Raw genomic sequence first — 13908 nt, 5'->3', positions numbered from 1 at the left:
ACTCGTGCTACTTATAAAAATGAATAAATGATAAATAATTTTATTATTTACGAAAATATTTAAATAAAAAATTGTTGTCGATAATATATACACCATTCATTGATTAATTATTTCAAATGATACAAGTAATTATTTTTAGCAAAACATTTCTTAATTATTTATTTTTTACAAAATAAACGAAAATCGAAAAAATGTAAAAGCTAAAAGATAACCGCATTAAAAATCCTAAAAGATATTCTAAAGCGTTTTGACATATATGGCATTATATTGTCCTGACAAGTTTACGAATGTTTGCGAATCTTGAGTTGAGCGGCTTGAGCCCATCCACTCGGATATAAAGATGGCAGTTGACTGTACTTGGAGCTAAAACCGTACTCATTAGCCGTCAGCAACAGTAAAAGTCAGCTAAGCCTGTGCTGACACGTGGACAAGATAACGAGACCGAACGCATCGGAAAAATCTTTTCCATTGGTAAAGATTCGTGCCATTTTTCGTTGGAAAAAGTGTCCAAAAAATCTTAAATTTATTATATTAATATCAATCCAATCAAAAAAAATTTTTAATACCAATCAGCCCTAAAATTTTTTAAATCTATACAAATTCAGTTCTAAATCTTTTTATTAATGTCAATTCAGTCCTAAGCTTTTGAATTTATGCCAATTTAATTCTCAACATTTTGCATTTATAACAATTGAGTTAATTTGGATAATTTTATTCAAAAATCACTAACGTGAACGTTAATTATTCTACGTTATTTCAATATTTCTAAATATTCTAAATAATTTTAAAAAAATATTAAAAATAATTAAAAAAATATTAAAAAATATCAACATCAATGCTAACCTTGCCAAGTAGAACAATCGACGTCTACATCAGCGATTTTCGATCAAAATTGATCGGATTGACTCAATTGGTACCAACATAAAAAGTTTAGGATTAAATTGACGTCAATAAAAAGTTTATAACCGAATTGACATCGATTCAAAAGTTTTAGGACCGAATTGACACATAAAAAAAGGGTTCAAAATTGAATTGATACCAATACAATAAATTTGGAACCTTTTGGACACTTTTGCCCTTTTTTTGTATGTTTAAAAGGTTTGTGTTAAAATATGTCGATATGGTAAAAAGATTGTGCATTTCTTTGGCACTTTTTTTTTTGTCAGAAAATTTCTTCGGTACTTGGCCTATCATTCTTTTTGAAGATCAGAAAGTGCAAGTAAAAAACAGTAGTTCTCTTCCAAACCACCAACTGAAAGACATTAATTGCTGATAATCAACTTACTAACATCAATTAATTGAGTAGATAACCTTCATTTTCCGTTTTTAATTTTCGATGGCAAAAGTGAAATTGAAGACATTTCACGAACCCAAGAGGGCCTCAGCTGTCCAAACAACTAGCATACCTTGAGCAGTATGGGTTAGTGAGTGCCATTTGGGCCCGTGGGCCCGGAACCGGCCCGTTGACCGGCCCGGAACCGGCCTGTTGACCGGCCCGTTGACCGGGCCCACGGTTCCGGAAACGCGGGAACCGGCGGTTCCGGGCGGTTCCGAACCGCAAAAAAAAAAAAAAAAAAAAAAAGATGGTGGGCCCGGGGGCGAGAGAGCCCTTGGGCTCTCGCCCCGGCCCCCAGCGGCCGCGCCCGCTTTGGGCCGTTGCTTTTCTTTTTTTTTAAAAAAAATAATAAAAAAAAATGATTCTTGCCTATAAATACATATGCTTCCCCTTTCATTTTTGTCACAAATTCTCCGAACAATCTCTCGAATTCTCTCCGAAATCCTCTCAAATCGTTCAAATTCTCCCAATTCTCTCAATCCCGATCAATTCTCTCAAAAAATGGCAAGTGGAAGCGAAATGCCGACAAGGGCAAGATGGCTATGGGAGATTCCGACTATCCCTTTCATGAATACGATCCTCGTGAGTATGCAAGTTGGGAAGACGACGACGATAATATCAACTATGTCCCGATTCCGAACGTCGAGCACATCCCAACACAAGAAAGTCTTCATCCTCCCCCACCGGTGTCGAAGAAACGTCAACGGCAAATGAGCCGGAACGGAAGGGCCGAGATAATACATCGGACTTGTGGCTACACTTCGACAAGGTACGTGATGAAGTCGAAGGTAAGTATAATGTAAAATGTAAATATTGTTCGCAAACTTATAAATTCACGAAAGGAGACGGTTACGGAACATTCCGTCGGCATTTGACGAAAAAAACATCCAACGCAAGCGGGGATCGACAATACGCAACAACAAATTTCCGGGTACGCCACTTCTAAGCCTCATCCTTTATTTCGTTTCACCGAAGCACTTTATAAACAAACATTAGGTGAATATGTTGCCCTTGATCATGCTCCGTTTAATACCTTGGTGAAAATTTTAATATGAAATATTTGATAAATACTTGCGTTGGTTCAAGCGCCAACTATTCCAAAAAATACTCTTAAACGGGAAGTTTTTCATCTTTATAAAAAAGGAAAAAAATCTTTAGCAAAATTTTTTGCGGAATTCAATGGACGTGTGCATATAGGTAGCGATATTTGGAGTGATCCTTGGCAAATTCATTCTTATATGGGTGTCACGTGTCATTGGATAGATGACAATTGAATGATTCAAAAAAGACTTATTGCATTCCGAGTTTTTTATGAAAGCCATTCGGCTCATAATATTTATAGAATAATTAGGCAAGTTTTAGAAGAATATAATTTAATAAATAAAGTATTTTCAATTGGTTTTGATAATGCCGCCGCAAATACCGCTTCTATTCCCGAATTAGAAAATATTTGCAAACCCACTTTTGGCGGACAATTTTTTCACATTAGATGTGCTTGTCATGTTTTAAATTTATGTGTACAAAATGGTTTACGAACTCTTGACACTTCTCTCGCCCCAATAAAAAGTGCAATTAAATTTTTATGGAGTCGTCCCCAATGTATGAAATCATGGGGAAAATTTTGTAAACAAAATGGGAGAAGGCCAAGAAGATTTCCAAAAGATATTCCGACTCGTTGGAATTCTACGTACGAGTTGCTTCGGCAAACTTTTGAATATAAAGATTTATTATGTATGTTTATTTCACAAAATATTCCCGAAATTACTTTACTTCCTCAACATTGGGACGTTTGCAAGAAAATTTTAGATATTTTGAAAATTTTTAATGATGCTACTAAGACTTTATCTGGTATTTATTATCCTACAACGCATTTATTTTTAATAGAGTGTATTAATATTAGTAGTGTTTTTAGTGAATATGAAAAAGATACCGAATTAGGTCAAACTATTTTAGTAATGCGAGAAAAATGGTTGCATTATTATTTGCAAATTCCTCTTGTCTATTTAGTTGGTATTGTTTTTGATCCACGTATTAAATTAGACGGTTTACAAGATTATTTGAATGTGTATTATCATGATTGTTTACATTTGGATGATTCAATAGATATTTTAAATATATTAGGACATGTTAAAGAATCTATAGTAGCATTATATGGAGAATTTTGTAGTAGATATGGTTTAAGTGATTCGGATCTTTACAATCTACTTGCCTCACGTAGCGAAGGTGGTAGTTCACTTAGTAGAGGGTATAATATGCTTAAGAGTAGGCAAAAAAAAAAAAGGGGCAACAGGTAATATTTCCGAATTAGAAAAATATTTAACCACTCAATTTGAGTTTCGTGATGCGTAACATAGTACGATTTCGAAATCCCGAAGTGGTGGAAGAGTCACCAAATCGAGTATCCGGTTCTCGCCCTCATCGCTCGTCAAATATTAACAACCCCTTCTTCAACGGTTGCGGTTGAACAAGCATTTAGTTCCGGAGGATTAATTTTGGACTCTCGCCGTTCAAGATTAAGCCCGGACTCGTGGAAGCTCAAGCTTGTGTCGGCGATTGGACGAGGGCGAAATATCGACACCAAGAGTTAGATCGTGAACACGAATTTTTTAGCGATGATGTTGGAGATACCACCGCCACGGGTACCACAACGGGTAGTGACGATTGACGATGAGGTAAGTTGGGGTTCTCAAAGGTAAAAAGAACTACATGGGCTTTGATTCTTCTATCCCCAAGAAGATATGTAGGTCGCTTAATGATAATTCATTAAGTTCAAGCCCATTCCTTCTTTTTTTTTTTCCCATATTTTATTACAATGTACAATTTAATTGTATTTTATAATTTATAATTTATTATATTTATTATATTATTTATTATTTTAAAAATTATTATTAAAAATGAATCGGAATGAACCGGCGGTTCCGAACCGGAACCGGCCCGGAAGACCGAACCGCCCGAACCGGCCCGGAACCGCCCGAACCGCCGGAACCGCCCGAACCGCCCGAACCGCCATTTTTCACGGCCGGTTCCGGTTCCACCTTTTCGTGGAACCGGAACCGCCGGTTCCCGAACCGGAACCGGCGGTTCCACCGAACCGGCCGCGTCTAGTATGGGTCACCCGAGCAACAAGGATGCATCATCCTGACGAGGTACAAATCATCCTGAGCAATACCATTGGCAACAACTCTAAATGACCAAACATCTATGCTTAAGCAACTCCTTTTTGGAGGCTAAAAGAGCAGCCAAACCAAATAACTGCTCATACATTTTCATACATTTTCTATACATATGATTCCCATCTGATGAGAATCAAGATCCAACGTGAGAAGGCAAGGTTTAAAAGCTTCATCATCCAAGAGGGAACAAGCTCTGCTTGAGATTTTCAATCTACTTTCAGGTTTTTAATAGATGCCCAGCCAGTCAGATAAATAACCCAGCATCTGTATGCAATGCAAAAGCATAAGATCAATTCAAACATAGAAGACAATGACGAGCTCACCTGTCCAACTGATCAGAGGCTTCCGTATAGGCTCGATGCTCGTTAAGAAGACGGCGTAACTGCGAATGAGAGAACATCAAGGAATGATGCAAGGAAGTAGATGAAAGTGGTCAGCAGATCACATTTTGCCTGGTAAACCAAAATCTTTCCACCTCTAGGAGGTATAGCAACAACCATGAAAAGGTCAATCGAAGTATGGTCGTGTCTTAAAATCATTAGCTTGAATCCCCACAATAAGCAACATCCAAATCCATCATTGACGGCTCAAACCAGGGGGAAATGCAAAGGAGGAGCTCGATAGGAGTCTGCAGCTGATTCGAGAAGTGAGCACACAAAGAACTTGAAGTGCAGGTTACTTCTCAGAGATAATGTCCAGCAACCTTGGCAAAAGGGGACATCAGCAAGTAGCCCATAGAGATAAAGGCTAAAACAACTACGATCAAGCTGAGCCAAAGAGCATAATACTTTAATGGCTAACCACGCAAAAAGTACGGCACAAATGAGTAAAAACAGTACTAACTCACATAGAGAAGGCTATGTTCTACATAATCAAATCAAGTGAGTGAAAGTGAAACCAAACTTCTTATACTGCATCAGCAGCTTAAGTACGAGCGCCCTACAAAACATATGCTCCGAGCTTTCAAAAAGCATTCCCCTACCACAGTTGTCTTGCATATGCTTCCCGTATTGACCCCCTAGAACAGAATGATACCAGAACGCAATCACCTCTTCCTTTTCTTATTTCCTGAGGTATCACTTTGTTTGAAGCCCCTCAAGTCATCGGTAGTCTTGGCAGTGTTCTGCTTCTTCATGCCTTTCTTCCCCCCAAACCCGAATTTGGAGTCTCGCGTTTCCCTCTTCTTCATCTTCTTGTCCATTCCCTTCCTTCCCTTGACGCCACCTTGCCTCGATTTCCCTCCGGATCGATCTCCAGGAGCCACACCGGGCCTCTTCTTCCCCGTCCTCTCAAAAGTCTTCCCATCTTCGAAATCAAAAGGCAGATCGCCGTCCTTATCCCCTCCCGAGAATCCACTCTGTTGCCTCTGCTTCCTCCACTTCTTCACAGCCTCAATCTCCCCTTTCTTCTGCTTAGCTCTCTCTTTCTGCTTCTGGGCTTGAACCTCTTTCGCCAGCTTCTTAGCCTCCCTCGCCTTCTTTCTCTCGTCTGCCTCCTCCATCTTCCTCTTCTCAGCCAAAAGCCTGCCCTTCACCTTCTCCATGTGAGAATCGGTCTTCACCATCTCGGCGTAATAGTCCGAAGGCCTGAGAAAGGGCAGGCCCATCGAGTGGAGCTTTTCATAGGCTTCCCTCGTCCCCTCGAGCGCCTGCGTATAGAAAGAGAGCTCCCGGGCGAGATCGTCATTCACGTCGACCTCTTGCTCTTGCCCGCGATCGACATCGACGGAAAGCCTGTGAATCCAGGGCACATCCTGCGGCCAGCTCATGTCTCCGAGCTTATCCATAATACCGTCTCTATCGTATATCGCGTTTGCCTTAGCCTCGGGCAACTTCACATCTTCTCCTTCTGCGTCTGATTCTGACTGTGATTCAGAATCAGAAGCTTCATCACCAAGATCATTCACTTCATCCTCCGGCATATCGTCCTCATCAAATACGCCGGTGTCTATCGGATTTATCGCCATCCAACACAACTATCAAGAAAGATAAATGCAACGACTTTCGATCAGAAGGCGCGGTCAGAAAACTCAGCTTCCCACCAATTCTTCTCTAGCGGTTTCCTATGCTGCAGACAAGCGCAAGCGCAGAAGGGGAAACGAGACTCACCTCGGTTTCGCCGGCGGATGGGCGAGCAAGGCGCGGCGGCGGCGGCAAAGATTAGCGGCGACTCGGAGCACCGCGAGCTGCAACGAAAAACGAGAGAAGCGAAGCCGGGTCGCCGACGCGAGCTAGAGGAGAGAAGAGAGACCAGAAGGGCTCGCTGGGGTTTAGGGTTTCACTTTCTCGCTTCAGATTTTAGAACGAAACTATTATTTTTGTTTTTTTCATTATGTATTTTGTTGGGCTTGTTAAATACGCAAAAAATTATAAACGAAATTTCCATTTTCATAGCCTGTATTTTTTTTTTTTTTTTGGGCTTGTTATGTACCCAAAACAATAAAAATCTCCCATTTTCAAAGCACTTTCTATCTGGTGGTACACACAATTAGTGCATTAACAACAAAAACTACTTCTTTACTAAATATAATTAACAATTGTCCCGAAAATACTGGCACTGAAAATCTAAAATGGCAATGTATTGAAAACGACTGAATCTTCCCGTCGAGATGTTCAATGAGTCTCTTGAAAGAGGTTCGTTGCACAAGTCAAAAGATAATTTTCTTACTTTTCCACTGGAATCTAAAATGTCGCGCAATTACAAAAACCTATGAAAAACTACATATAAATATGCGAGGCAATATTTAAGTATTGTAAAGAATTTTGGGGGTTTCAAGCAAAGTGCGTGCACCGCGGGATTTCTAGAAAATAAAAGATTAAATAAATAAATCAAATGCTTTTGTTTATACGTAAGCATCACAAGGAAGGTACAATCTAAAAATAAATAGACCGATGTCTCGATGATCGGCACATTGTTCTTGTATACATGGGGTTTCTGGGTGCAAAAAATTCGTTACCAATCTATTATAAACATCATTGATAGAAATGAATGTTAATTAGACAGTGCTTGATCACTACACGTGCGCATGTGAGGGTGGTCGATAATTTTCTTCTATGAAAACTACGAAATCTGCTCTCGATTTCCACAATCCTAAATAATAATAATAAAAACATGAAAAATATATATATCAAAATCCATTTTCAGAATCCTTATCTAGAGGCGATGAAATGGATATAGAAATCTTTTTGCAACTCATAACTAATGGGCCGAATGATAAAATGAATCGCCTATAATTTAAAGAATGGGCCAAAATGGATTTCAAAGACCAGAGCTTTAAAACGACGTGGCTGGGTTTCAACGGGTTGGGACAATTACCCATTTCGAACTCATTTTAGTTGAACAAATTTCAAATTAACGAACGATTACTATTGGAAAGAAACGAACGAGAAATCAAGAAAACTAAACGGAGGTAAAAAAGAGAGAGAGAGAGGGGGGGAGGCCACCCGCTACTGATGGGGACAGTAGCGGCCATTGGCAACGTTGCCCACAACGGCGGATCTCGATACCTAGAGTTTGCATTCAACTTGTGACCTCATGCTGAGGTTGTGCTTAGGCATTCCGACTTCGATCCGATCGGCCGGTCCACAAAGGGCAACTGATTGGAATCTCGTTTCGACATTGCTGGTTCAATTTTCTTGCCAACAAAACACCCTCGATGGTGGTCGTTCGCTTAATCAATCCATGTTTGAGAGATACGGTGTTGCTCCGTGACGATTTGATCCAATCATCCTAATAGTGTCGCTCTTTCATAAATGCTCTTCCAATGTATGTTTTCAAGTATCTTTTTTTTCTTTTGGTGGGTATCTCTAGGTTCAAGATAGGTCCAATGATACTAATAAGCACGGCAATAACATTCCGAACCCCGTGCAAAAGAGAAAAGGACATAACCTAATGCATGTGTCATGGATCAAGGTTTTCGTGATGCAACAGCCCGACCACATGGCCCGAATAAACCTCAAGACTTAAAGTGTCTTGCCATTTAGGGTTTTTTGAGTAGTCTAAAGTATTTTTAGGGGCGAGCGATACTATAATTTCGTCTTTAACGTCGGTAGTTGAGTAGATGAGGAGATGCAATATTAGCCATTAGACCCAAAGATGATCAACAGCTGTAATGAGATGCCATTTAGTATAAATAAAGGTGTCCTCCCCTTATTTGGATCATCCAACGAAAGAGCACACTACAAGCAAGCAATTCCCGAGAAAGGCTTAGAGCTTGTTGACACTTAAATTTTAACTAATCTTTGCATAAAAATTAGAACTAATTTTAGTTTTAAACAAAAATCATCTCGCATATTTATTTTACATTGCATTGGCATATAATTGGACAGGCATAACATTTGAGCTTAATTTAACAGGCTTTTGAACTAGACATGGGGTGAAAAATGCACCAAGAAGATTTGGACTTGAAAGAAATATTTTCTCAATGACTGGATTATAAATATTTAGAACATCGGGGACTGTATTGCAAATACTAAGAACTCCAACGACCAAAATGCAAATGCTTGAAGTTTGAGGATCTATTTTGCAAATACCAAAAGAATGGAAGATGGAGAAGAGAAGATAGAGAAAGGAAGATGATGAAGAGGAGATGGAGAAAGAAAGATGGTGAAGAGGAGATGGAGAATGGAAGATGATGAAGAGGAGATGGAGAAGAGGAGATGGAGAAGAGAAGATGGTGAAGAGAGGATGGAGAAATTTTGCTATAAGAGAGGGAGAGTTATTGAGAAAGATGAGAGTTTTGGGGGATAAAAAATTTAGAGAGCTCTTGAGAGGAGTTTTAAAAGAGAAAAATTTGGAGAGTTTTTAAAAGGAATTTTCATAGAAGAAATGAGAATTCTTGAGGAAAATCAGAGGAGAAAATTCGAGAATAAAGAAAAGAACGTCGATCGAGCACTATTTTCGACAAATCTCGGCATATGTTTTGCCTCTCGCCATCCAGCAACACCGTTGCTTGCCATCTCCGGTGACTAGCCACGGTCGTCCGGCTCCGGAACGCCAAGGCGAATCTACAACTTGCGCATGTGTAAGATTTCAAGCAATGGAAAGTAGTTTTCTCTACCTCGATCTGTAAAGATGTAATCGTTTGATTTGAACGTTTACTTGTTCATTTTGTGCACGTCGCATATCCCAAAATTTAACATCATGTAATAAATTGTACGTTAATTTGTCTTGTAAATAGTTGTGATAGACTACATCTTCTTCTTTAAAAAAAAAAAATCATCCATGGCATGTATTACGCAAATTTTAATTCTTTACATCCTCATAAGAAGAAAAACCCAAAAAATTGCATCTTTGATCTTCAAGTAGAATTCATCAAATTTGCCAAATTGAACCTTTTTTTTCTCATAAAAAAGGTACCGAAAGGGCATTAATTAAAAAATTAATGTAACCAAGTCATTGGACTCTTAATCTCTGGTTCGTAGAAATAAAATAGCTCTTCCGATATTTTATTTAGGTTTCTAATCGACCTACCGTAAATGATTAGTGGCGTCTCTCAATTCAAAATACGTTGCATGATAATCACCTGAACCATAAGTTGCAATTTGGTAAAGCTTGGGAGAGCTCAAACTAGGTTAATTAATCTAATTAATTAATCCGGTAATCCATTAACCTAAAATTAGAAACTCCTTTTTTTAGGTCGCGAGCGAGAGAACTATTTTATTCATACTAACTAGAGATTAAGAGTCCGGGGACTTGGTTACATTATTTTTTAATTAATGCCCTTTTGTTACCATTTTTATGAGAAAAAAAAAGGTTCAATTTGGCAAATTTGATGAATTCTACTTAAAGGTCAAAAATGCAATTTTCTGGGTTTTTTTTTTCTTATGAGGATGTAAAGAATTAAAATTTGCGCAATACATGCGATGATTTTTTTTAAAAAGAAGAAGATGTAGTCTATCACAAATATTTACAAGACAAATTAACGTACAATTTATTACTTGATGCTAAATTTTGGGATATGCGACGTGCACAAAATGAACAAGCAAACGTTCAAATCAAACGATTACATCTTTATATATCGAAGTAGAGAAAACTACCTTCTATTGCTTGAAATCTTACACAAGGGCAAGTTGTAGTTTCGCTTTGGCATTTCAGAGCTGGACGACCGTGGCAAGTCACCGGAGATGGCAAACAACGGTGTTGCTGGATGGCAAGAGACAAAGCATATGTCGAAATTTGTCGAACATGGTGCTCGACCGACGTTCTTTTCTTTACTCTCGAATTTTCTCCTCTGATTTTCCTCAAGAATTCTCTTTTCCTCTATGAAAATTCCTTTTAAAAACTCTCCAAATTTTTCTCCTTTAAAACTCCTCTCAAGAGCTCTCTAAATTTTTTATCCTCCAAAACTCTCATCTTTCTCAAAAACTCTCTCTTTTATAGCCAAATTTCTCCATCATCTCTTTACCATCTTCCCTTCTCCATCTCCTCTTCACCATCTTCCCTTCTCAATCTTCCCTTCTCTTGGTATTTGTAAAATAGACCCTCAAATTTTAAGTATTTGCATTTTGATCCCTAAAGTTCTTAGTATTTGTAATACGAGTCCTAAGGTTTTAAGTATTTGCAATCTAGTCTCTAAGAAAATATTTCTTTCAAGTTCAAATCTTCTTGGTGCATTTTTCATCCCATGTCTAATCAAAACGCCTGTTAAATTAAGCTCAAATGTTATGCCTGTCCAATTACATGTCAATACAATGTAAAAAAATTATGCGAGATGACTTTTATTTAGAACTAAAATTAGTTCTAATTTTTATGCAAAGATTAGTCAAAATTTAGGTGTGCTCCAACGATCCTAAGAAGCCTTAGTAGCTGCACGGATCAACCCTCAAAAGTTGACACGTTGTTGACACATGATTTTTAATCTTAATCGGTTTTTCTTTAGAAAAATCATTAAAATCCATAAAAATTCATGAAAGTTCAAAATCAACATTGGAAGCATTGGCCAAGCCTAAGGAACCAATTTTGAAGCAAAAATAATTATTGGTCTTTTCGCATTTTTTAATGTTTTTCATATATTAGAAAAATACCTAAAATTTACAACAACAAAAAAAATAGAATTCTTGACGGTAAGAATATGGAAAAATAGCTAACATTTTTATTTTAATTCCCTTTTCATTTTGGCCCTTTAAAACTTAGAGAATTCAATTCGGAGTTACAAAAGTCTTCATAGACATAAACTCAAATTGAGTCAAAAAATTACATTTTGAGTCATTTTATTCTCCATTTTCACATTTTTCAAGTCATGATATTTGGCTATAATGCCTTATATTGCATTTCAGTCCATTTGTGCATGAAATTGAGCAATTTTAGCAAAAAGGACTTAATTGCACTTTTTATTTTCAATTTAGTCCCCGAATTTCGCTCTAAGTGTAATTAGTCAATTTTTAGAGAATTTCATTCAAATCTAAACCACTACTCCTAGGTTCTTAGACATTCTGAACACGATGGTGAGGTTGGTTTGGTCTGATTTTGTCTTTTTGGACCTCAATTGCACAATTTCGTTAATTGGGTCAAAATAGAAAATTGGGAGTTTTATATTAAAATAAACCAATTTGATTCAAATTTGTCATTCCTAGATAATACATATGCTGTTGAGTCCAAATTCCAGCTTTAATTTGTGAAAATTGGTCAGACTGACACTGAATTGAGCTAAAAATGAGAAACCGGGTCGACCGGGTCCGGTCAACTCGACCCGGTCAACCCGAGAAGACACACAGAAACGCTTCCCAGATTTCTTCTTTGCGCGCACGCAAGAACGGGGCAGATTTGTGCAACACTTGAAGCCGATCTTTGGAAGCAATTTTGAATTTCCGACGAACTCGTGCGACATCTAGCTGTCCTGGACCGGCGTGCATAATGGTTTCAACGGCAAAAAAAAATCTGTTACGGAGGGAATGAAAAACAAAGAAATCTGAGGGGTCGGTTTTGGAGGGGAGGTTATTCAGTTTTCAGAGAAATACTTCGACTACGAGCGAGAGTAAGTGAGAGAGAGGAGCCAGACCTGCTGCCGTCATCGCCGTGCCGCCAGCGGAAAAAGTTCAGTCCAGAGTTCCATTTTTGTCCTGCATTGCTGTGATATTTTGGCTTGGAAAGATTTCGATCGTGCCAAGCCTAGTCTTTTGTCTTTTGGTGCATTGATTTACGTTGAAATCGAGAGATCGGTCACCTCTCCAGAGCCGCGACCCGTTGAACTTCGGTGAACGGCTAATAACGGTCAAAACTGTTCAGGTAAGTCTCAAAACCTTACTGATTCATAGCTAGAAATCAAAGAATAAACGGCTAAAAACGAGGACAAATCTGCTCGCCGAAATCTGCATTTTTGGCCGGAGTCACCGGTGGCTGCGGGGAGCTTGCAAGACCTCTAATGGATAGATTTAGGCATAGGGATGTTAGTCATGCAGATTAGGTTCAATTAGATTAAAAAAAAAAAAAGCGGCTCATTTAGGTGATTTTTGGTTTTTTCCGGCAAGGTCGCAAGATTTTTTTTGCCCGGAACAGTAACTGTCGGCAGTCATTGGTCACTGTTCATCTTCTTAAGCGAAGCCATCCACATGGCCCGCACGTGGCGTACACGTAGGCGCCACGTCGGGATAATGAAACATATATAAAATAAAATAATAAAACCAAATCAATGGCCGCGATTTGATCACATGGCGTGATCCTGGATTTTTTGAGAAATAAAAATGTTTTTTAGAAATAAAAAATGATTTTTTGAAGATAAAAATAAAATCCAGATCGACGGTGCAATGTGCCACGCATCGAGATCTGGAATTTTTAGAAATAAAAATCATTTTTCAAAATTAAAATTGATTTTTGAAAATAAAAATTCATTTTGTGATCGTGTGACTCAAGGTTGGGCACGCGTAACGATCTCAGTAGTTAAATATTTTTTTTTTAAATTCAAAATCCCTTCCAATCCAACGGCTGATATCTGTCTATGTGGCACATCTGGGACTTTAGCTTAAATGGGCAGGAAAATAATAAAAATGAATAAAAAATTCAAAAATTCAAATAAAAAAACACAAAAACTACATCGTTTTTGTCGTAGACCGACCCGGGCGCCCGTGAGGTGTGGGCTAGGTCAACCCAACTCGGTCTGGATTATATTTTTTAAAAAATTCTAAAATAAAAAAAATCATGAAATGATTAAAAAAATAGAAATTTCATAAAAGAATTACAAAATTTTGGAAAAAAATTAGAAAAAACTCAAAAATTCTGAAAAAAAAAATCCCAAATAGTAGGAAATGGGTCATTTCAATTGGTCAATCCTATTTTTGATGATTTTACGCTCTTATTCTTTCAAAAAATAACAATTTCGCCCCTTTTAGGCAAATGGTCTCGAAAAATCCTAAAAATTCCCGAAAAATCTCAAAAATTAGGAAATTAGGAAATTTTAAGTGG

General features: G+C 38.0%; 1 protein-coding gene across 3 annotated transcripts in view; it reads right to left on the bottom strand.

The window, feature by feature from the left end:
- Nucleotides 1-5332: 5332 nt before the first annotated feature.
- Nucleotides 5333-13908, bottom strand: part of LOC115728757 (probable rRNA-processing protein EBP2 homolog) — an 11131-nt gene continuing 2555 nt past the window's right edge. The window contains exons 2-3 of one of the 3 annotated variants that reach the window (XM_030659132.2): nt 6618-6660; nt 5333-6484 (exon numbers count right to left, since the gene is read on the bottom strand). In XM_030659132.2, coding sequence (XP_030514992.1) covers nt 5555-6475 — 921 coding nt within the window. In that variant the 5' untranslated portion in view covers nt 6476-6484; nt 6618-6660 and the 3' untranslated portion in view covers nt 5333-5554. The remainder of the gene's footprint in view (nt 6485-6617; nt 6661-13908) is intronic. The other 2 variants (XM_030659133.2, XM_030659134.2) reach the window with 2 other exon arrangements.

This window comes from Rhodamnia argentea, chromosome 3 (genome assembly GCF_020921035.1).
Source record: "Rhodamnia argentea isolate NSW1041297 chromosome 3, ASM2092103v1, whole genome shotgun sequence".
Classification (NCBI taxonomy): domain Eukaryota; kingdom Viridiplantae; phylum Streptophyta; class Magnoliopsida; order Myrtales; family Myrtaceae; genus Rhodamnia; species Rhodamnia argentea.
Note: the sequence above shows the minus strand (reverse complement) of the source record. Positions and strands in the feature narration are given on the sequence as shown.